Raw genomic sequence first — 24222 nt, forward strand, 5'->3', positions numbered from 1 at the left:
AGTTACACTAGTCCCACACTAACCAGTTGCACTCGCCCCACACTAACCAGTTTCACTAGTCCCACACTAACCAGTTACACTCGCCCCACACTAACCAGTTTCACTAGTCCCACACTAACCAGTTACACTAGTCCCACACTAACCAGTTACGCTCACCCACACTAACCCGTTCCACTTGCCCCACACTAACTATTTACTCTAGTCCCACGCTAACCAGTTTAACTAGTCCCACACTAACCCATTCCACTTGCCCCACACTAACTAGTTATACTAGTCCCACGCTAACCAGTTTCACTAGTCCCACACAAACCAGTTACACTAGTCCCACACTAACCAATTTCACTAGTCCCACACTAACCAATTCCACTCGCCCCACACTAACCAGTTTCACTAGTCCCACACTAACCAGTTACACGAGTCCCACACTAACCAGTTTCAATAGCCCCACAGTAACCAGTTACACTCACCCCACACTAGCCAGTTACACTCGCCCCACACTAACCAGTTACACTAGTCCCACACTAACCAGTTGCACTCGCCCCACACTAACCAGTTTCACTAGTCCCACACTAACCAGTTACACTTGCCCCACACTAACCAGTTTCACTAGTCCCACACTAACCAGTTACACTAGTCCCACACTAACCAGTTACACTAGTCACACACTAACCAGTTACACTCACCCACACTAACCCGTTCCACTTGCCCCACACTAACTAGTTACTCTAGTCCCACGCTAACCAGTTTCACTAGTCCCACACTAACCAGTTACACTAGTCCCACACTAACACGTTCCACTTGCTCCACACTAACTAGTTACACTAGTCCCATGCTAACCAGTTACACTCGCTCCACACTAACCTGTTTCACTAGTCCCACACTAACCAGTTACACTAGTCCCACACTAACCAGTTACACTAGTCCCACACTAACCCATTCCACTTGCCCCACACTAACTAGTTACTAGTCCCACACTAACCAGTTCCACTAGTCCCACACTAACCTGTTCCACTTGCCCCACACTAACTAGTTATACTAGTCCCACACTAACCAGTTTCACTAGTCCCATGCTAACCAGTTACACTAGTCCCACACTAACCAGTTACACTCACCCCACACTAACCAGTTTCACTAGTCCCTCACTAACCAGTTACACTCACCCTGCACTAACCAGTTCCACTTGCCCCACACTAACTAGTTACACTAGCCTCACACTAACCAGTTTCACTAGTCCCACACTAACTAGTTACACTAGTCCCACGCTAACCAGTTCCACTCGCCCCACACTAACCAGTTTCACTAGTCCCACACTAACCAGTTTCACTAGTCCCACACTAACCAGTTTCACTAGTCCCACACTAACCAGTTTCACTCACCAGTTACAAATGTCTGAGCTTCCATTGCAGCACTGAGACGTTGGCTGGATGCTGCTTGTGCTGCAATGGAAGCTGAGACATTGGCCGTCAGACCCAGCATCATGGCCGGGTCCACAAGTGCGTTAATGGAGTTGGCCACCACTTCCAGGCTGTAAAGGATGGGCTCCAAGCTCTGCATGAAGCCCTGTGCAAGGTTGGTGTTGGACTCCTCCATGCTCCTTGGCACTGCATTCAGGCTTTCTGGCAGGCCTGCCAATGCACCAAGCATTTCATTGTGCATACCCATCAGCGTTCTTCTGCAGGCTGCCCCATCAAAGTCCTCAAATGAATATCCTGTGCAGCAGAACTCGTGTGCAACCTCACCCTACGGGGAGCTGACACCTGCACTACTCTTTCCCCCTGCCCTGGCAGCAGCCAGCTCATGCCCAGTGTCTCACCATGTGCAGATCCCATGTCTGAGCTCTGCTCTAAATTACGCGGAGTGTCAGTATCTGAGCTGGTGTCTGGGAGTGTGAAATCAAGTGATGGTTTTGTGTGTTCAGCGCCTCTGTGTTCTTCCTCTTGCATTTCGTGCTCCTCCGCCAGTGTCTGGCCAGGTGGCAGTTCTTGGCTGTCTGAAAGGAGAAAGGCACAAGGGTAGGGTTGTGGTGAGAGGAAGGGCGGGAAGCAAGAGGTGCATGCTTACACCATGCGCAGCTTGTAAATCAGAAGAGATTGTGGGACGAGGGGGAAGTGGGATATGAGAAGGAGGATTAGATATGTGGATACCGTCATCTTCAATGGATTCAACCCAGCTGCTTGTCACGGCCTCAGCGATGGCCGCTCCAGTGATGGTGACCATCGTCTCCTCCATCGGGGAAAGGCCATGCAGCCGTGCCTGTCCCCGCTGGTTAGCGTCTGCTGCCTCCGGTTATGCACCAACTTGTCCTGCAAGAAATAGGGACGTGTGTCAGTGAGTGTGGTGCCATGTGATTGGGTGATGGTTGAATATCTGACAGTGTGTGCAGGCTGTGAGACAAGGGTGTGAGGCTTGCAGCAGTGCTAAGTGTGTGAGGGTGAGGTGAAGCTATGAATGTTAGGTATGAGTCAGTATTGATAGAGGTTGTTGGTAGGTGAGTGAAGAGGAGTGTGTACAGTTAGTGGGATATGTGAAGATAAATTCACTGACCTCGACCACTCGTGTGAGGTCATTGAACTTTTTGAGGCACTGCATCCAGTTCCTCGGGGCTTCACTCCTAGCAGTGACCATCACGGCTATCTGCCCTTTGCAGAGTTTGTCTGAAGGATGTCCTGGCCCCCTGTTGGTAGAGGACCATACTCCTCATGCCCACCGTCAAAGAACCTGGAGCACGCTCTTTCCCCAGTTGTGCTATTATTCAGTTTTCTTCCTGCTCAGAATCTATTCCACAAAGAGCTCCAGCACCTGCTCTAGCCAGGATGCACCTCCCCTTAAAGTGGTGCTCGCAGAAACTTGGGGCCCTGCTGAGGCACTCAGCCACTCAGCACGTTCAGTGCTGGCTGAATGCTCCAATCATGTTAATGAGCTTGCTGCCTGCATCGGAAGCAACGGGCACGGGTTAATCGCGCATCGTGATCCCCGCGCCTGTTTTCGGGCCTATTGAATTTAGCCCCAAGTCAGCATATGCACAGGGACTAATGCAGAGCAAAAGAAGCTTCACTAATGGAACAGGACGCCTGTTCAATGTGTCCTCTTCGTTCCCATATTAGGAGCATCCGGTGTCTAAGGAACATCATCCACTGGAATTTGATTTCCACCTTCATTCTCCGCAATGCCACATGGTTTGTGCTGCAGGCGATCGACCCCAGGATCCACGCCAGTAACGAGGTTCGTATCTGCTCATTGTGTAACTCACATCGGCACGAGGACTCATCGGGGGGGCACGGTGTCACACTGGCCAATTGGTTAGACGATTGTGGTGATGCAGTAGGATCCAGGAAGGGAAGGCAGGGTGAGGGGAAGAGGGTGGGGGATGGTGTGGGAGGGGGAGGGGAAGAGGGTATGGGATGGGGTGAGGTGGGGAGGGGAGGGGAAGAGGGTGGGGGGTGGTGTGGGATGGGGAGGGGGAGGGGATGGGGAGGGGGAAGGATACAGATTTCCTCAGCACAGAGGTGAAGATGTGAAGATTGCTGATGTCAGTCTGTGTGTCACACTGAGTGTCACACAATGTGAGTGTCACCCTGAGGGTGTCACCCTGAGAGTGTCACCCTGAGAGTGTCACACACTGAGAGTGTCACACCCTGAGTGTGACACACACTGAGGGTGACACACTCTGAGAGTGTCACACCCTGAGTGTGACACACACTGAGTGTGACACACACTGAGGGTGACACACTCTGAGAGTGTCACACCCTGAGTGTGACACACACTGAGTGTGACACACACTGAGGGTGACACACTCTGAGTGTGACACACACTGAGGGTGACACACTCTGAGAGTGTCACACCCTGAGTGTGACACACACTGAGTGTGACACACACTGAGGGTGACACACTCTGAGAGTGTCACACCCTGAGTGTGACACACACTGAGGGTGACACGCTCTGAGAGTGTCACACCCTGAGTGTGACACACACTGAGGGTGACACACTCTGAGAGTGTCACACCCTGAGTGTGACACACACTGAGTGTGACACACACTGAGGGTGACACACTCTGAGTGTGACACACACTGAGGGTGACACACTCTGAGAGTGTCACACCCTGAGTGTGGCACACACTGAGTGTGACACACACTGAGGGTGACACACTGAGTGTGACACACACTGAGGGTGACACACTCTGAGAGTGTCACACCCTGAGTGTGACACACACTGAGTGTGACACACACTGAGAGTGCAGCTCACACCTCGGGCGTAATGCAAAGTGTAGAAATGGATAAAACCTGAAAGGAATTTGGTTAGTGGGGAGTGTCGGTGACCTATGATCTTTGGTTAGTGGGCAGGTTTAGTTAGTGATGCCCTTTAGTTAGTGGGCAGGGTGAGTTACCGATGCCATTTGGTTAGTGGGCAAGTTTAGTTACCGATGCCCTTTAGTTAGTGGGCAGGGTGAGTTACCAATGTCCTTTGGTTAGTGGGAAGGTTTAGTTACCGTAGTTTCCGATGCCCTTTGGTTAGTGGGCAGGGTGAGTTACCAATGTCCTTTGGTTAGTGGGAAGGTTTAGTTACCGTAGTTTCCGATGCCCTTTGGATAGTGGGCAGGTTTAGTTACCAATCCTCTTTGGTTGGGGCAGGTTTAGTTACTAATGCTCTTTGGTTAGAGGGCATATTTAGTTACCGATGCCCTTTGGTTAGTGGGCAGGTTTAGTTACCGATGCCCTTTGGTTAGTGGGCAGGTTTAGTTACCGATGCCCTTTGGTTAGTGGGCAGGTTTAGTTACCGATCCTCTTTGGTTAGTGGGCAAGTTTAGTTACCGATGCCCTTCGGTTAGTGGGCATATTTAGTTACCGATCCTCTTTGGTTAGTTGGCAGGTTTAGTTACCGATCCTCTTTGGTTAGTTGGCAAGTTTAGTTACCGATGCCCTTCGGTTAGTGGGCATATTTAGTTACCGATCCTCTTTGGTTAGTTGGCAGGTTTAGTTACCGATCCTCTTTGGTTAGTGGGCAAGTTTAGTTACCGATGCCCTTCGGTTAGTGGGCATATTTAGTTACCGATCCTCTTTGGTTAGTTGGCAGGTTTAGTTACCGATCCTCTTTGATTAGTGGGCAGATTTAGTTACCGATGCCCTTTGGTTAGTTGGCAAGTTAAGTTACCGATGTCCTTTGGTTAGTGGGCAGGGTTAGTTACTGATATCCTTTGGTGAGTGGGCCAGGATAGTTAATGAAGCCTTTTCATGAGTGGGAATGGTTAGTTACCGATACCCTTTGCTTAGTGGGCAGGTTTAGTTAGGAATTTATAATGGGGAACAAAGAAATGGCAGACCAATTAAATACATACTTTGTTTCTGTCTTCACAAAGTGGGACACAAATAACCTTCCAGAGATGTCGGGGAACATAGGGTCTAATGAGAGGCAGGAATTGAATGAAATCAGTATTTGTAGGGAAATGGTGTTAGGGAAATTGACGGCATTGAAGGTCGATAAATCCCCAGGGCCTGATAATCTACATCCTAGGGTACTTAAGGAAGTGGCCCTAGAAATAGTAGACGCATTGCTGGTCATCTTCCAAAATTCGATAGACTCTGGAACAGTTCCCATGGATTGGAGCGTAGCTAATGTAACCCCACTATTTAAAAAAGGTGGTAGAGAGAAAATGGGGAATTATAGACCGGTAAGCCTGACATCGGTAGTGGGGAAAATGCTAGAGTCCATTATAAAAGATGTAATAGCAGAGCACTTGGAAAACAGTGACAGGATCGGACAAAGTCAAAATGGATTAACAAAAGGTAAATCGTGCTTGACTAATCTATTGGAATTTTTTGAGGATGTAACTGGTAGAATAGATAAGGGAGAACCAGTGGATGTGGTGTATTTGGACTTTCAGAAGGCTTTCGATAAGGTCCCGCATAAGAGATTGGCGTGCAAAGTTAAAGCACATGGGATTGGGGGTAAGGTACTGACTTGGATAGAGAACTGGTTGGCAGACAGGAAGCAAAGAGTTGGAATAAACAGGTCTTTTTCCGAGTGGCAGGCAGTGACTAGTGGGGTACCGCAGGGATCAGTACTAGGACCCCAGCTATTCACAATATATATTAATGATCTAGACGAGGGAACTAGATGTAATATCTCCAAGTTTGCAGATAACACAAAGCTGGGTGGGCGTGTGTGCTGTGAGGAGGGTGCAGAGAAACTCCAGTATGATTTGGACAGGTTGGGTGATTGGGCAGATGCATAGCTGATGCAGTATAATGTGGATAAATGCGAGATTATCCACTTCGGTGGCAAAAACAGGAAGGCAGATTATTATCTGAACGGCAATAGATTGGGAAAAGGGGAAGTGCAACGAGACCTGGGTGTCCTTGTGCACCAGTCGCTGAAGGTAAGCATGCAGGTGCAGCAGGCGGTTAAGAAGGCAAATGGTATGTTGGCCTTCGTAGCGAGAAGATTTGAGTACAGGAACAAGGATGTCTTGCTGCAGTTGTACAGGGCCTTGGTGAGACCACACCTTGAGTATTGTGTGCAGTTTTGGTCACCTTATCTGAGGAAGAATGTTCTTGCCATGGAGAGAGTGCAGCGAAGATTCACCAGACTGATACCTGGGATGGCAGGAATGATATATGAAGAGAGATTGGGTCGATTAGGCTTATATTCGCTAGAGTTTAGAAGAATGAGAGGGTATCTCATTGAAACTTATAAAATTCTAACAGGACTAGACAGACTAGGTGCAAAAAGGATGTTCCCATTGGCGGGGGAGTCCAGAACCAGGGGTCACAGTCTAAGGATAAGGGGTAAAGCCATTTAGGGCTGAGATGAGGAGGAATTTTTTCACCCAGAGAGTGGTGAACCTGTGGAATTGTCTACCACAGAAGGCAGTTGAGGCCAATTCATTAAATATATTCAAGAAGGAGTTAGATATATTTCTTAAGGCTAAAGGGATCAAGGGATGTGGGGAGAAAGCAGGGACAGGGTACTGAATTTGGGTGATCAGCCATGATCTCATTAAATGGTGGAGCAGGCTCGAGGGGCTGAATGGCCGACTCCTGCTCCGATCTTCTATGTTACCAATGCCCTTTGGTTAGTGGGCAGGGTTAGTTACCGATCCTCTGTGGTTAGTGGGCAGGTTTAGTTACCGATCCTCTGTGGTTAGTGGGCAGGGTTAGTTACCGATCCTCTGTGGTTAGTGGGCAGGGTTAGTTACCGATCCTCTGTGGTTAGTGGGCAGGGTTAGTTACCGATCCTCTGTGGTTAGTGGGCAGGGTTAGTTACCGATCCTCTGTGGTTAGTGGGCAGGTTTGTTACCGATCCTCTGTGGTTAGTGGGCAGGTTTAGTTACCGATCCTCTGTGGTTAGTGGGCAGGTTTAGTTACCGATCCTCTGTGGTTAGTGGGCAGGGTTAGTTACCGATCCTCTGTGGTTAGTGGGCAGGTTTAGTTACCGATCCTCTGTGGTTAGTGGGCAGGGTTAGTTACCGATCCTCTGTGGTTAGTGGGCAGGGTTAGTTACCGATCCTCTGTGGTTAGTGGGCAGGGTTAGTTACCGATCCTCTGTGGTTAGTGGGCAGGGTTAGTTACCGATCCTCTGTGGTTAGTGGGCAGATTTAGTTACCGATCCTCTGTGGTTAGTGGGAAGGTTTAGTTACCGATCCTCTGTGGTTAGTGGGCAGGTTTAGTTACCGATCCTCTGTGGTTAGTGGGCAGGTTTAGTTACCGATCCTCTGTGGTTAGTGGGCAGGTTTAGTTACCGATCCTCTGTGGTTAGTGGGCAGGTTTAGTTACCGATCCTCTGTGGTTAGTGGGCAGGGTTAGTTACCGATCCTCTGTGGTTAGTGGGCAGGTTTAGTTACCGATCCTCTGTGGTTAGTGGGCAGGGTTAGTTACCGATCCTCTGTGGTTAGTGGGCAGGGTTAGTTACCGATCCTCTGTGGTTAGTGGGCAGGTTTAGTTACCGATTCTCTGTGGTTTGTGGGCAGGGTTAGTTACCGATCCTCTGTGGTTAGTGGGCAGGTTTAGTTACCGATCCTCTGTGGTTAGTGGGCAGGGTTAGTTACCGATCCTCTGTGGTTAGTGGGCAGGGTTAGTTACCGATCCTCTGTGGTTAGTGGGCAGGGTTAGTTACCGATCCTCTGTGGTTAGTGGGCAGGTTTAGTTACCGATCCTCTGTGGTTAGTGGGCAGGGTTAGTTACCGATCCTCTGTGGTTAGTGGGCAGGTTTAGTTACCGATCCTCTGTGGTTAGTGGGCAGGGTTAGTTACCGATCCTCTGTGGTTAGTGGGCAGGGTTAGTTACCGATCCTCTGTGGTTAGTGGGCAGGTTTAGTTACCGATTCTCTGTGGTTTGTGGGCAGGGTTAGTTACCGATCCTCTGTGGTTAGTGGGCAGGTTTAGTTACCGATCCTCTGTGGTTAGTGGGCAGGGTTAGTTACCGATCCTCTGTGGTTAGTGGGCAGGGTTAGTTACCGATCCTCTGTGGTTAGTGGGCAGGGTTAGTTACCGATCCTCTGTGGTTAGTGGGCAGGGTTAGTTACCGATCCTCTGTGGTTAGTGGGCAGGGTTAGTTACCGATCCTCTGTGGTTAGTGGGCAGGGTTAGTTACCGATCCTCTGTGGTTAGTGGGCAGGGTTAGTTACCGATCCTCTGTGGTTAGTGGGCAGGGTTAGTTACCGATCCTCTGTGGTTAGTGGGCAGGTTTAATTACCGATCCTCTGTGGTTAGTGGGCAGGTTTAGTTACCGATCCTCTGTGGTTAGTGGGCAGGGTTAGTTACCGATCCTCTGTGGTTAGTGGGCAGGTTTAGTTACCGATCCTCTGTGGTTAGTGGGCAGGTTTAGTTACCGATCCTCTGTGGTTAGTGGGCAGGTTTAGTTACCGATCCTCTGTGGTTAGTGGGCAGGTTTAGTTACCGATCCTCTGTGGTTAGTGGGCAGGTTTAGTTACCGATCCTCTGTGGTTAGTGGGCAGGGTTAGTTACCGATCCTCTGTGGTTAGTGGGCAGGGTTAGTTACCGATCCTCTGTGGTTAGTGGGCAGGTTTAGTCACCGATCCTCTGTGGTTAGTGGGCAGGGTTAGTTACCGATCCTCTGTGGTTAGTGGGCAGGGTTAGTTACCGATCCTCTGTGGTTAGTGGGCAGGGTTAGTTACCGATCCTCTGTGGTTAGTGGGCAGGTTTAGTCACCGATCCTCTGTGGTTAGTGGGCAGGTTTAGTTACCGATTCTCTGTGGTTAGTGGGCAGGGTTAGTTACCGATCCTCTGTGGTTAGTGGGCAGGTTTAGTTACCGATCCTCTGTGGTTAGTGGGCAGGGTTAGTTACCGATCCTCTGTGGTTAGTGGGCAGGTTTAGTTACCGATCCTCTGTGGTTAGTGGGCAGGTTTAGTTACCGATCCTCTGTGGTTAGTGGGCACGGTTAGTTACTGATCCTCTGTGGTTAGTGGGCAGGTTTAGTTACCGATCCTCTGTGGTTAGTGGGCAGGGTTAGTTACCGATCCTCTGTGGTTAGTGGGCAGGGTTAGTTACCGATCCTCTGTGGTTAGTGGGCAGGGCTAGTTACCGATCCTCTGTGGTTAGTGGGCAGGGTTAGTTACCGATCCTCTGTGGTTAGTGGGCAGGGTTAGTTACCGATCCTCTGTGGTTAGTGGGCAGGGTTAGTTACCGATCCTCTGTGGTTAGTGGGCAGGTTTAGTTACCGATCCTCTGTGGTTAGTGGGCAGGTTTAGTCACCGATCCTCTGTGGTTAGTGGGCAGGTTTAGTTACCGATCCTCTGTGGTTAGTGGGCAGGTTTAGTTACCGATCCTCTGTGGTTAGTGGGCAGGGTTAGTTACCGATCCTCTGTGGTTAGTGGGCAGGGTTAGTTACCGATCCTCTGTGGTTAGTGGGCAGGTTTAGTCACCGATCCTCTGTGGTTAGTGGGCAGGTTTAGTTACCGATCCTCTGTGGTTAGTGGGCAGGGTTAGTTACCGATCCTCTGTGGTTAGTGGGCAGGGTTAGTTACCGATCCTCTGTGGTTAGTGGGCAGGTTTAGTTACCGATCCTCTGTGGTTAGTGGGCAGGGTTAGTTACCGATCCTCTGTGGTTAGTGGGCAGGGTTAGTTACCGATCCTCTGTGGTTAGTGGGCAGGGTTAGTTACCGATCCTCTGTGGTTAGTGGGCAGGGTTAGTTACCGATCCTCTGTGGTTAGTGGGCAGGGTTAGTTACCGATCCTCTGTGGTTAGTGGGCAGGTTTAGTTACCGATCCTCTGTGGTTAGTGGGCAGGGTCAGTTACCGATCCTCTGTGGTTAGTGGGCAGGGTTAGTTATCGATCCTCTGTGGTTAGTGGGCAGGTTTAGTTACCGATCCTCTGTGGTTAGTGGGCAGGGTTAGTTACCGATCCTCTGTGGTTAGTGGGCAGGTTTAGTTACCGATCCTCTGTGGTTAGTGGGCAGGTTTAGTTACCGATCCTCTGTGGTTAGTGGGCAGGGCTAGTTATCGATCCTCTGTGGTTAGTGGGCAGGTTTAGTTACCGATCCTCTGTGGTTAGTGGGCAGGGTTAGTTACCGATCCTCTGTGGTTAGTGGGCAGGTTTAGTTACCGATCCTCTGTGGTTAGTGGGCAGGGTTAGTTACCGATCCTCTGTGGTTAGTGGGCAGGTTTAGTTACCGATCCTCTGTGGTTAGTGGGCAGGTTTAGTTACCGATCCTCTGTGGTTAGTGGGCAGATTTAGTTACCGATCCTCTGTGGTTAGTGGGCAGGTTTAGTTACCGATCCTCTGTGGTTAGTGGGCAGGTTTAGTTACCGATCCTCTGTGGTTAGTGGGCAGGGTTAGTTACCGATCCTCTGTGGTTAGTGGGCAGGGTTAGTTACCGATCCTCTGTGGTTAGTGGGCAGGTTTAGTTACCGATCCTCTGTGGTTAGTGGGCAGGTTTAGTTACCGATCCTCTGTGGTTAGTGGGCAGGGCTAGTTATCGATCCTCTGTGGTTAGTGGGCAGGGTTAGTTACCGATCCTCTGTGGTTAGTGGGCAGGTTTAGTTACCGATCCTCTGTGGTTAGTGGGCAGGGTTAGTTACCGATCCTCTGTGGTTAGTGGGCAGATTTAGTTACCGATCCTCTGTGGTTAGTGGGCAGGGTTAGTTACCGATCCTCTGTGGTTAGTGGGCAGATTTAGTTACCGATCCTCTGTGGTTAGTGGGCAGGTTTAGTTACCGATCCTCTGTGGTTAGTGGGCAGGTTTAGTTACCGATCCTCTGTGGTTAGTGGGCAGGTTTAGTCACCGATCCTCTGTGGTTAGTGGGCAGGTTTAGTCACCGATCCTCTGTGGTTAGTGGGCAGGTTTAGTTACCGATCCTCTGTGGTGAGTGGGCAGGTTTAGTTACCGATCCTCTGTGGTTAGTGGGCAGGGTTAGTTACCGATCCTCTGTGGTTAGTGGGCAGGTTTAGTTACCGATCCTCTGTGGTTAGTGGGCAGGGTTAGTTACCGATCCTCTGTGGTTAGTGGGCAGGGTTAGTTACTGATCCTCTGTGGTGAGTGGGCAGGTTTAGTTACCGATCCTCTGTGGTTAGTGGGCAGGTTTAGTTACCGATCCTCTGTGGTGAGTGGGCAGGTTTAGTTACCGATCCTCTGTGGTTAGTGGGCAGGTTTAGTTACCGATCCTCTGTGGTTAGTGGGCAGGGTTAGTTACCGATCCTCTGTGGTTAGTGGGCAGGGTTAGTTACTGTTCCTCTGTGGTGAGTGGGCAGGTTTAGTTACCGATCCTCTGTGGTTAGTGGGCAGGTTTAGTTACCGATCCTCTGTGGTTAGTGGGCAGGTTTAGTTACCGATCCTCTGTGGTTAGTGGGCAGGTTTAGTTACCGATCCTCTGTGGTGAGTGGGCAGGTTTAGTTACCGATCCTCTGTGGTTAGTGGGCAGGTTTAGTTACCGATCCTCTGTGGTTAGTGGGCAGGTTTAGTTACCGATCCTCTGTGGTTAGTGGGCAGGTTTAGTTACCGATCCTCTGTGGTGAGTGGGCAGGTTTAGTTACCGATCCTCTGTGGTTAGTGGGCAGGTTTAGTTACCGATCCTCTGTGGTTAGTGGGCAGGTTTAGTTACCGATCCTCTGTGGTGAGTGGGCAGGTTTAGTTACCGATCCTCTGTGGTTAGTGGGCAGGTTTAGTTACCGATCCTCTGTGGTTAGTGGGCAGGGTTAGTTACCGATCCTCTGTGGTTAGTGGGCAGGTTTAGTTACTGATCCTCTGTGGTTAGTGGGCAGGGTTAGTTACCGATCCTCTGTGGTTAGTGGGCAGGGTTAGTTACCGATCCTCTGTGGTTAGTGGGCAGGGTTAGTTACCGATCCTCTGTGGTTAGTGGGCAGGTTTAGTTACCGATCCTCTGTGGTTAGTGGGCAGGTTTAGTTACCGATCCTCTGTGGTTAGTGGGCAGGTTTAGTTACCGATCCTCTGTGGTTAGTGGGCAGGGTTAGTTACCGATCCTCTGTGGTTAGTGGGCAGGGTTAGTTACCGATCCTCTGTGGTTAGTGGGCAGGGTTAGTTACCGATCCTCTGTGGTTAGTGGGCAGGGTTAGTTACCGATCCTCTGTGGTTAGTGGGCAGGTTTAATTACCGATCCTCTGTGGTTAGTGGGCAGGTTTAGTTACCGATCCTCTGTGGTTAGTGGGCAGGTTTAGTTACCGATCCTCTGTGGTTAGTGGGCAGGTTTAGTTACCGATCCTCTGTGGTTAGTGGGCAGGTTTAATTACCGATCCTCTGTGGTTAGTGGGCAGGGTTAGTTACCGATCCTCTGTGGTTAGTGGGCAGGTTTAGTTACCGATCCTCTGTGGTTAGTGGGCAGGGTTAGTTACCGATCCTCTGTGGTTAGTGGGCAGGTTTAGTTACCGATCCTCTGTGGTTAGTGGGCAGGGTTAGTTACCGATCCTCTGTGGTTAGTGGGCAGGGTTAGTTACCGATCCTCTGTGGTTAGTGGGCAGGTTTAGTTACCGATCCTCTGTGGTTAGTGGGCAGGTTTAGTTACCGATCCTCTGTGGTTAGTGGGCAGGTTTAGTTACCGATCCTCTGTGGTTAGTGGGCAGGTTTAGTTACCGATCCTCTGTGGTTAGTGGGCAGGGTTAGTTACCGATCCTCTGTGGTTAGTGGGCAGGGTTAGTTACCGATCCTCTGTGGTTAGTGGGCAGTGTTAGTTACCGATCCTCTGTGGTTAGTGGGCAGGGTTAGTTACCGATCCTCTGTGGTTAGTGGGCAGGTTTAGTTACCGATCCTCTGTGGTTAGTGGGCAGGTTTAGTTACCGATCCTCTGTGGTTAGTGGGCAGGTTTAGTTACCGATCCTCTGTGGTTAGTGGGCAGGTTTAGTTACCGATCCTCTGTGGTTAGTGGGCAGGGTTAGTTACCGATCCTCTGTGGTTAGTGGGCAGGTGTAGTTACCGATCCTCTGTGGTTAGTGGGCAGGTTTAGTTACCGATCCTCTGTGGTTAGTGGGCAGGTTTAGTTACCGATCCTCTGTGGTTAGTGGGCAGGGTTAGTTACCGATCCTCTGTGGTTAGTGGGCAGGGTTAGTTACCGATCCCCTGTGGTTAGTGGGCAGGTTTAGTTACCGATCCTCTGTGGTTAGTGGGCAGGGTTAGTTACCGATCCTCTGTGGTTAGTGGGCAGGGTTAGTTACCGATCCTCTGTGGTTAGTGGGCAGGGTTAGTTACCGATCCTCTGTGGTTAGTGGGCAGGGTTAGTTACCGATCCTCTGTGGTTAGTGGCAGGTTTAGTTACCGATCCTCTGTGGTTAGTGGGCAGGTTTAGTTACCGATCCTCTGTGGTTAGTGGGCAGGTTTAGTTACCGATCCTCTGTGGTTAGTGGGCAGGGTTAGTTACCGATCCTCTGTGGTTAGTGGGCAGGTTTAGTTACCGATCCTCTGTGGTTAGTGGGCAGGGTTAGTTACCGATCCTCTGTGGTTAGTGGGCAGGTTTAGTTACCGATCCTCTGTGGTTAGTGGGCAGGTTTAGTTACCGATCCTCTGTAGTTAGTGGGCAGGTTTAGTTACCGATCCTCTGTGGTTAGTGGGCAGGTTTAGTTACCGATCCTCTGTGGTTAGTGGGCAGATTTAGTTACCGATCCTCTGTGGTTAGTGGCAGGTTTAGTTACTGATCCTCTGTGGTTAGTGGGCAGGGTTAGTTACCGATCCTCTGTGGTTAGTGGGCAGGTTTAGTTACCGATCCTCTGTGGTTAGTGGGCAGGTTTAGTTACCGATCCTCTGTGGTTAGTGGGCAGGGTTAGTTACCGATCCTCTGTGGTTAGTGGGCAGGGTTAGTTACCGATCCTCTGTGGTTAGTGGGCAGGTTTAGTTACCGATCCTCTGTGGTTAGTGGGCAGTGTTAGTTACCGATCCTCTGTGGTTAGTGGGCAGGGTTAGTTACCGATCCTCTGTGGTTAGTGGGCAGGTTTAGTTACCGATCCTCTGTGGTTAGTGGGCAGGTTTAGTTACCGATCCTCTGTGGTTAGTGGGCAGGGTTAGTTACCGATCCTCTGTGGTTAGTGGGCAGGGTTAGTTACCGATCCTCTGTGGTTAGTGGGCAGGGTTAGTTACCGATCCTCTGTGGTTAGTGGGCAGGTTTAGTTACCGATCCTCTGTGGTTAGTGGGCAGGGTTAGTTACCGATCCTCTGTGGTTAGTGGGCAGGTTTAGTTACCGATCCTCTGTGGTTAGTGGGCAGGGTTAGTTACCGATCCTCTGTGGTTAGTGGGCAGGTTTAGTTACCAATCCTCTGTGGTTAGTGGGCAGGGTTAGTTACCGATCCTCTGTGGTTAGTGGGCAGGGTTAGTTACTGATCCTCTGTGGTTAGTGGGCAGGGTTAGTTACCGATCCTCTGTGGTTAGTGGGCAGGGTTAGTTACCGATCCTCTGTGGTTAGTGGGCAGGTTTAGTTACCGATCCTCTGTGGTTAGTGGGCAGGTTTAGTTACCGATCCTCTGTGGTTAGTGGGCAGGTTTAGTTACCGATCCTCTGTGGTTAGTGGGCAGGTTTAGTTACCGATCCTCTGTGGTTAGTGGGCAGGGTTAGTTATCGATCCTCTGTGGTTAGTGGGCAGGTTTAGTTACCGATCCTCTGTGGTTAGTGGGCAGGTTTAGTTACCGATCCTCTGTGGTTAGTGGGCAGGTTTAGTTACCGATCCTCTGTGGTTAGTGGGCAGGTTTAGTTACCGATCCTCTGTGGTTAGTGGGCAGGTTTAGTTACCGATCCTCTGTGGTTAGTGGGCAGGGTTAGTTACCGATCCTCTGTGGTTAGTGGGCAGGTTTAGTTACCGATCCTCTGTGGTTAGTGGGCAGGGTTAGTTACCGATCCTCTGTGGTTAGTGGGCAGTGTTAGTTACCGATCCTCTGTGGTTAGTGGGCAGGGTTAGTTACCGATCCTCTGTGGTTAGTGGGCAGGTTTAGTTACCGATCCTCTGTGGTTAGTGGGCAGGTTTAGTTACCGATCCTCTGTGGTTAGTGGGCAGGGTTAGTTACCGATCCTCTGTGGTTAGTGGGCAGGTTTAGTTACCGATCCTCTGTGGTTAGTGGGCAGGTTTAGTTACCGATCCTCTGTGGTTAGTGGGCAGGGTTAGTTACCGATCCTCTGTGGTTAGTGGGCAGGGTTAGTTACCGATCCTCTGTGGTTAGTGGGCAGGGTTAGTTACCGATCCTCTGTGGTTAGTGGGCAGGGTTAGTTACCGATCCTCTGTGGTTAGTGGGCAGGGTTAGTTACCGATCCTCTGTGGTTAGTGGGCAGATTTAGTTACCGATCCTCTGTGGTTAGTGGGCAGGTTTAGTTACCGATCCTCTGTGGTTAGTGGGCAGGGTTAGTTACCGATCCTCTGTGGTTAGTGGGCAGGTTTAGTTACCGATCCTCTGTGGTTAGTGGGCAGGTTTAGTTACCGATCCTCTGTGGTTAGTGGGCAGGTTTAGTTACCGATCCTCTGTGGTTAGTGGGCAGGGTTAGTTACCGATCCTCTGTGGTTAGTGGGCAGGGTTAGTTACTGATCCTCTGTGGTTAGTGGGCAGGGTTAGTTACCGATCCTCTGTGGTTAGTGGGCAGGTTTAGTTACCGATCCTCTGTGGTTAGTGGGCAGGTTTAGTTACCGATCCTCTGTGGTTAGTGGGCAGGTTTAGTTACCGATCCTCTGTGGTTAGTGGGCAGGGTTAGTTACCGATCCTCTGTGGTTAGTGGGCAGGGTTAGTTACCGATCCTCTGTGGTTAGTGGGCAGGGTTAGTTACCGATCCTCTGTGGTTAGTGGGCAGGGTTAGTTACCGATCCTCTGTGGTTAGTGGGCAGGGTTAGTTACCGATCCTCTGTGGTTAGTGGGCAGGGTTAGTTACCGATCCTCTGTGGTTAGTGGGCAGGGTTAGTTACCGATCCTCTGTGGTTAGTGGGCAGGTTTAGTTACCGATCCTCTGTGGTTAGTGGGCAGGTTTAGTTACCGATCCTCTGTGGTTAGTGGGCAGGGTTAGTTACCGATCCTCTGTGGTTAGTGGGCAGGTTTAGTTACCGATCCTCTGTGGTTAGTGGGCAGGTTTAGTTACCGATCCTCTGTGGTTAGTGGGCAGGTTTAGTTACCGATCCTCTGTGGTTATTGGGCAGGTTTAGTTACCGATCCTCTGTGGTTAGTGGGCAGGTTTAGTTACCGATCCTCTGTGGTTAGTGGGCAGGGTTAGTTACCGATCCTCTGTGGTTAGTGGGCAGGTTTAGTTACCGATCCTCTGTGGTTAGTGGGCAGGGTTAGTTACCGATCCTCTGTGGTTAGTGGGCAGGTTTAGTTACTGATCCTCTGTGGTTAGTGGGCAGGTTTAGTTACCGATCCTCTGTGGTTAGTGGGCAGGTTTAGTTACCGATCCTCTGTGGTTAGTGGGCAGGGTTAGTTACCGATCCTCTGCGGTTAGTGGGCAGGGTTAGTTACCGATCCTCTGTGGTTAGTGGGCAGGGTTAGTTACCGATCCTCTGTGGTTAGTGGGCAGGTTTAGTTACCGATCCTCTGTGGTTAGTGGGCAGGTTTAGTTACCGATCCTCTGTGGTTAGTGGGCAGTGTTAGTTACCGATCCTCTGTGGTTAGTGGGCAGGTTTAGTTACCGATCCTCTGTGGTTAGTGGGCAGGTTTAGTTACCGATCCTCTGTGGTTAGTGGGCAGGGTTAGTTACCGATCCTCTGTGGTTAATGGGCAGGTTTAGTTACCGATCCTCTGTGGTTAGTGGGCAGGGTTAGTTACCGATCCTCTGTGGTTAGTGGGCAGGTTTAGTTACCGATCCTCTGTGGTTAGTGGGCAGGTTTAGTTTCCGATCCTCTGTGGTTAGTGGGCAGGTTTAGTTACTGATCCTCTGTGGTTAGTGGGCAGGGTTAGTTACCGATCCTCTGTGGTTAGTGGGCAGGTTTAGTTACCGATCCTCTGTGGTTAGTGGGCAGGTTTAGTTACCGATCCTCTGTGGTTAGTGGGCAGGTTTAGTTACCGATCCTCTGTGGTTAGTGGGCAGGTTTAGTTACCGATCCTCTGTGGTTAGTGGGCAGGTTTAGTTACCGATCCTCTGTGGTTAGTGGGCAGGTTTAGTTACCGATCCTCTGTGGTTAGTGCGCAGGGTTAGTTACCGATCCTCTGTGGTTAGTGCGCAGGGTTAGTTACCGATCCTCTGTGGTTAGTGGGCAGGTTTAGTTACCGATCCTCTGTGGTTAGTGGCGCAGGGTTAGTTACCGATCCTCTGTGGTTAGTGGGCAGGGTTAGTTACCGATCCTCTGTGGTTAGTGGGCAGGGTTAGTTACCGATCCTCTGTGGTTAGTGGGCAGGGTTAGTTACCGATCCTCTGTGGTTAGTGGGCAGGTTTAGTTACCGATCCTCTGTGGTTAGTGGGCAGGTTTAGTTACAGATCCTCTGTGGTTAGTGGGCAGGTTTAGTTACCGATCCTCTGTGGTTAGTGGGCAGGTTTAGTTACCGATCCTCTGTGGTTAGTGGGCAGGTTTAGTTACCGATCCTCTGTGGTTAGTGGGCAGTGTTAGTTACCGATCCTCTGTGGTTAGTGGGCAGGTTTAGTTACCGATCCTCTGTGGTTAGTGGGCAGGTTTAGTTACCGATCCTCTGTGGTTAGTGGGCAGGGTTAGTTACCGATCCTCTGTGGTTAATGGGCAGGTTTAGTTACCGATCCTCTGTGGTTAGTGGGCAGGGTTAGTTACCGATCCTCTGTGGTTAGTGGGCAGGGTTAGTTACTGATCCTCTGTGGTTAGTGGGCAGGGTAAGTTACCGATCCTCTGTGGTTAGTGGGCAGGGTTAGTTACCGATCCTCTGTGGTTAGTGGGCAGGTTTAGTTACCGATCCTCTGTGGTTAGTGGGCAGGGTTAGTTACCGATCCTCTGTGGTTAGTGGGCAGGTTTAGTTACCGATCCTCTGTGGTTAGTGGGCAGGTTTAGTTACCGATCCTCTGTGGTTAGTGGGCAGGTTTAGTTACCGATCCTCTGTGGTTAGTGGGCAGGTTTAGTTACCGATCCTCTGTGGTTAGTGGGCAGGGTTAGTTACCGATCCTCTGTGGTTAGTGGGCAGGTTTAGTTACCGATCCTCTGTGGTTAGTGGGCAGGGTTAGTTACCGATCCTCTGTGGTTAGTGGGCAGGTTTAGTTACCAATCCTCTGTGGTTAGTGGGCAGGGTTAGTTACCGATCCTCTGTGGTTAGTGGGCAGGGTTAGTTACCGATCCTCTGTGGTTAGTGGGCAGGTTTAGTTACCAATCCTCTGTGGTTAGTGGGCAGGTTTAGTTACCGATCCTCTGTGGTTAGTGGGCAGGTTTAGTTACCAATCCTCTGTGGTTAGTGGGCAGGGTTAGTTACCGATCCTCTGTGGTTAGTGGGCAGGTTTAGTTACCGATCCCCTGTGGTTAGTGGGCAGGGTTAGTTACCGATCCCCTGTGGTTAGTGGGCAGGGTTAGTTACCGATCCTCTGTGGTTAGTGGGCAGGTTTAGTTACCGATCCTCTGTGGTTAGTGGGCAGGGTTAGTTACCGATCCTCTGTGGTTAGTGGGCAGGGTTAGTTACCGATCCCCTGTGGTTAGTGGGCAGGGTTAGTTACCGATCCTCTGTGGTTAGTGGGCAGGTTTAGTTACCAATCCTCTGTGGTTAGTGGGCAGGGTTAGTTACCGATCCTCTGTGGTTAGTGGGCAGGGTTAGTTACCGATCCTCTGTGGTTAGTGGGCAGGTTTAGTTACCGATCCTCTGTGGTTAGTGGGCAGGTTTAGTTACCGATCCTCTGTGGTTAGTGGGCAGGGTTAGTTATCGATCCTCAGTGGTTAGTGGGCAGGGTTAGTTGCCGATCCTCTGTGGTTAGTGGGCAGGTTTAGTTACCGATCCTCTGTGGTTAGTGGGCAGGTTTAGTTACCGATCCTCTGTGGTTAGTGGGCAGGGTTAGTTACCGATCCTCTGTGGTTAGTGGGCAGGTTTAGTTACCGATCCTCTGTGGTTAGTGGGCAGGGTTAGTTACCGATCCTCTGTGGTTAGTGGGCAGGGTTAGTTACCGATCCTCTGTGGTTAGTGGGCAGGTTTAGTTACCGATCCTCTGTGGTTAGTGGGCAGGTTTAGTTACCGATCCTCTGTGGTTAGTGGGCAGGGTTAGTTACCGATCCTCTGTGGTTAGTGGGCAGGTTTAGTTACCGATCCTCTGTGGTTAGTGGGCAGGTTTAATTACCGATCCTCTGTGGTTAGTGGGCAGGGTTAGTTACCGATCCTCTGTGGTTAGTGGGCAGGTTTAGTTACCGATCCTCTGTGGTTAGTGGGCAGGTTTAGTTACAGATCCTCTGTGGTTAGTGGGCAGGGTTAGTTACCGATCCTCTGTGGTTAGTGGGCAGGGTTAGTTACCGATCCTCTGTGGTTAGTGGGCAGGTTTAGTTACCGATCCTCTGTGGTTAGTGGGCAGGTTTAGTTACCGATCCTCTGTGGTTATAGTGGGCACGTTTAGTTACCGATCCTCTGTGGTTAGTGGGCACGTTTAGTTACCGATCCTCTGTGGTTAGTGGGCAGGTTTAGTTACCGATCCTCTGTGGTTAGTGGGCAGGGTTAGTTACCGATCCTCTGTGGTTAGTGGGCAGGTTTAGTTACCGATCCTCTGTGGTTAGTGGGCAGGTTTAGTTACCGATCCTCTGTGGTTAGTGGGCAGGTTTAGTTACCGATCCTCTGTGGTTAGTGGGCAGGCTTAGTTACCGATCCTCTGTGGTTAGTGGGCAGGTTTAGTTACCGATCCTCTGTGGTTAGTGGGCAGGGTTAGTTACCGATCCTCTGCGGTTAGTGGGCAGGTTTAGTTACCGATCCTCTGTGGTTAGTGGGCAGGTTTAGTTACCGATCCTCTGTGGTTAGTGGGCAGGGTTAGTTACCGATCCTCTGTGGTTAGTGGGCAGTGTTAGTTACCGATCCTCTGTGGTTAGTGGGCAGGTTTAGTTACCGATCCTCTGCGGTTAGTGGGCAGGTTTAGTTACCGATCCTCTGTGGTTAGTGGGCAGGTTTAGTTACCGATCCTCTGTGGTTAGTGGGCAGGTTTAGTTACCGATCCTCTGTGGTTAGTGGGCAGGTTTAGTTACCGATCCTCTGTGGTTAGTGGGCAGGTTTAGTTACCGATCCTCTGCGGTTAGTGGGCAGGTTTAGTTACCGATCCTCTGTGGTTAGTGGGCAGGTTTAGTTACCGATCCTCTGTGGTTAGTGGGCAGGGTTAGTTACCGATCCTCTGTGGTTAGTGGGCAGGTTTAGTTACCGATCCTCTGTGGTTAGTGGGCAGGTTTAGTTACCGATCCTCTGTGGTTAGTGGGCAGGGTTAGTTACCGATCCTCTGTGGTTAGTGGGCAGGTTTAGTTACCGATCCTCTGTGGTTAGTGGGCAGGTTTAGTTACCGATCCTCTGTGGTTAGTGGGCAGGTTTAGTTACTGATCCTCTGTGGTTAGTGGGCAGGTTTAGTTACCGATCCTCTGTGGTTAGTGGGCAGGTTTAGTTACCGATCCTCTGTGGTTAGTGGGCAGGTTTAGTTACCGATCCTCTGTGGTTAGTGGGCAGGGTTAGTTACTGATCCTCTGTGGTTAGTGGGCAGGGTCAGTTACCGATCCTCTGTGGTTAGTGGGCAGGTTTAGTTACCGATCCTCTGTGGTTAGTGGGCAGGTTTAGTTACCGATCCTCTGTGGTTAGTGGGCAGGTTTAGTTACCGATCCTCTGTGGTTAGTGGGCAGGGTCAGTTACCGATCCTCTGTGGTTAGTGGGCAGGTTTAGTTACCGATCCTCTGTGGTTAGTGGGCAGCGTTAGTTACCGATCCTCTGTGGTTAGTGGGCAGGGTTAGTTACCGATCCTCTGTGGTTAGTGGGCAGGTTTAGTTACCGATCCTCTGTGGTTAGTGGGCAGGGTTAGTTACCGATCCTCTGTGGTTAGTGGGCAGGGTTAGTTACCGATCCTCTGTGGTTAGTGGGCAGGTTTAGTTACCGATCCTCTGTGGTTAGTGGGCAGGTTTAGTTACCGATCCTCTGTGGTTAGTGGGCAGGGTTAGTTATCGATCCTCTGTGGTTAGTGGCAGGGTTAGTTACCGATCCTCTGTGGTTAGTGGGCAGGGTTAGTTACCGATCCTCTGTGGTTAGTGGGCAGGGTTAGTTACCGATCCTCTGTGGTTAGTGGGCAGGGTTAGTTACCGATCCTCTGTGGTTAGTGGGCAGGGTTAGTTACCGATCCTCTGTGGTTAGTGGGCAGGTTTAGTTACCGATCCCCTGTGGTTAGTGGGCAGGGTTAGTTACCGATCCTCTGTGGTTAGTGGGCAGGTTTAGTTACCGATCCTCTGTGGTTAGTGGGCAGGTTTAGTTACCGATCCTCTGTGGTTAGTGGGCAGGGTTAGTTACCGATCCTCTGTGGTTAGCTGGGGCAGGTTTAGTTACCGATCCTCTGTGGTTAGTGGGCAGGTTTAGTTACCGATCCTCTGTGGTTAGTGGGCAGGTTTAGTTACCGATCCTCTGTGGTTAGTGGGCAGGTTTAGTTACCGATCCTCTGTGGTTAGTGGGCAGGGTTAGTTACCGATCCTCTGTGGTTAGTGGGCAGGTTTAGTTACCGATCCTCTGTGGTTAGTGGGCAGGTTTAGTTACCGATCCTCTGCTGGTTAGTGGGCAGGGTTAGTTACCGATCCTCTGTGGTTAGTGGGCAGGTTTAGTTACCGATCCTCTGTGGTTAGTGGGCAGGGTTAGTTACCGATCCTCTGTGGTTAGTGGGCAGGTTTAGTTACCGATCCTCTGTGGTTAGTGGGCAGGGTTTAGTTACCGATCCTCTGTGGTTAGTGGGCAGGGTTAGTTACCGATCCTCTGTGGTTAGTGGGCAGGGTTAGTTACCGATCCTCTGTGGTTAGTGGGCAGGGTTAGTTACCGATCCTCTGTGGTTAGTGGGCAGGGTTAGTTACCGATCCTCTGTGGTTAGTGGGCAGGGTTAGTTACCGATCCTCTGTGGTTAGTGGGCAGGGTTAGTTACCGATCCTCTGTGGTTAGTGGGCAGGTTTAGTTACCGATCCTCTGTGGTTAGTGGGCAGGGTTAGTTACCGATCCTCTGTGGTTAGTGGGCAGGTTTAGTTACCGATCCTCTGTGGTTAGTGGGCAGGTTTAGTTACCGATCCTCTGTGGTTAGTGGGCAGGGTTAGTTACCGATCCTCTGTGGTTAGTGGGCAGGTTTAGTTACCGATCCTCTGTGGTTAGTGGGCAGGGTTAGTTACCGATCCTCTGTGGTTAGTGGGCAGGGTTAGTTACCGATCCTCTGTGGTTAGTGGGCAGGGTTAGTTACCGATCCTCTGTGGTTAGTGGGCAGGGTTAGTTACCGATCCTCTGTGGTTAGTGGGCAGGGTTAGTTACCGATCCTCTGTGGTTAGTGGGCAGGGTTAGTTACCGATCCTCTGTGGTTAGTGGGCAGGGTTAGTTACCGATCCTCTGTGGTTAGTGGGCAGGGTTAGTTACCGATCCTCTGTGGTTAGTGGGCAGGGTTAGTTACCGATCCTCTGTGGTTAGTGGGCAGGGTTAGTTACCGATCCTCTGTGGTTAGTGGGCAGGGTTAGTTACCGATCCTCTGTGGTTAGTGGGCAGGTTTAGTTACCGATCCTCTGTGGTTAGTGGGCAGGGTTAGTTACCGATCCTCTGTGGTTAGTGGGCAGGTTTAGTTACCGATCCTCTGTGGTTAGTGGGCAGGTTTAGTTACCGATCCTCTGTGGTTAGTGGGCAGGGTTAGTTACCGATCCTCTGTGGTTAGTGGGCAGGTTAGTTACCGATCCTCTGTGGTTAGTGGGCAGGTTTAGTTACCGATCCTCTGTGGTTAGTGGGCAGGTTTAGTTACCGATCCTCTGTGGTTAGTGGGCAGGGTTAGTTACCGATCCTCTGTGGTTAGTGGGCAGGGTTTAGTTACCGATCCTCTGTGGTTAGTGGGCAGGGTTAGTTACCGATCCTCTGTGGTTAGTGGGCAGGGTTAGTTACCGATCCTCTGTGGTTAGTGGGCAGGGTTAGTTATCGATCCTCTGTGGTTAGTGGGCAGGTTTAGTTACCGATCCTCTGTGGTTAGTGGGCAGGTTTAGTTACCGATCCTCTGTGGTTAGTGGGCAGGTTTAGTTACCGATCCTCTGTGGTTAGTGGGCAGGTTTAGTTACCGATCCTCTGTGGTTAGTGGGCAGGTTTAGTTACCGATCCTCTGTGGTTAGTGGGCAGGTTTAGTTACCGATCCTCTGTGGTTAGTGGGCAGGTTTAGTTACCGATCCTCTGTGGTTAGTGGGCAGGTTTAGTTACCGATCCTCTGTGGTTAGTGGGCAGGTTTAGTTACCGATCCTCTGTGGTTAGTGGGCAGGTTTAGTTACCGATCCTCTGTGGTTAGTGGGCAGGTTTAGTTACCGATCCTCTGTGGTTAGTGGGCAGGGTTAGTTACCGATCCTCTGTGGTTAGTGGGCAGGTTTAGTTACCGATCCTCTGTGGTTAGTGGGGCAGGGTTAGTTATCGATCCTCTGTGGTTAGTGGGCAGGTTTAGTTACCGATCCTCTGTGGTTAGTGGGCAGGGTTAGTTACTGATCCTCTGTGGTTAGTGGGCAGGTTTAGTTACCGATCCTCTGTGGTTAGTGGGCAGGGTTAGTTACTGATCCTCTGTGGTTAGTGGGCAGGGTTAGTTACCGATCCTCTGTGGTTAGTGGGCAGGGTTAGTTACCGATCCTCTGTGGTTAGTGGGCAGGTTTAGTTACCGATCCTCTGTGGTTAGTGGGCAGGTTTAGTTACCGATCCTCTGTGGTTAGTGGGGCAGG

The 24222-nt window shown here is 50.6% G+C and overlaps 1 protein-coding gene across 1 annotated transcript in view; it reads left to right on the forward strand.

Moving 5' to 3' along the window:
- Positions 1-24222, forward strand: part of LOC147101517 (corticotropin-releasing hormone receptor 1-like) — a 663409-nt gene that overhangs the window by 311368 nt on the left and 327819 nt on the right. The window contains exon 5 of the mRNA XM_085966027.1: positions 3105-3222. Coding sequence (XP_085822153.1) covers positions 3105-3222 — 118 coding nt within the window. The remainder of the gene's footprint in view (positions 1-3104; positions 3223-24222) is intronic.

Source organism: Somniosus microcephalus, chromosome 24, assembly GCF_052327205.1.
Source record: "Somniosus microcephalus isolate GS21.2 chromosome 24, FLI_Smic_1.0, whole genome shotgun sequence".
Lineage (NCBI taxonomy): Eukaryota > Metazoa > Chordata > Chondrichthyes > Squaliformes > Somniosidae > Somniosus > Somniosus microcephalus.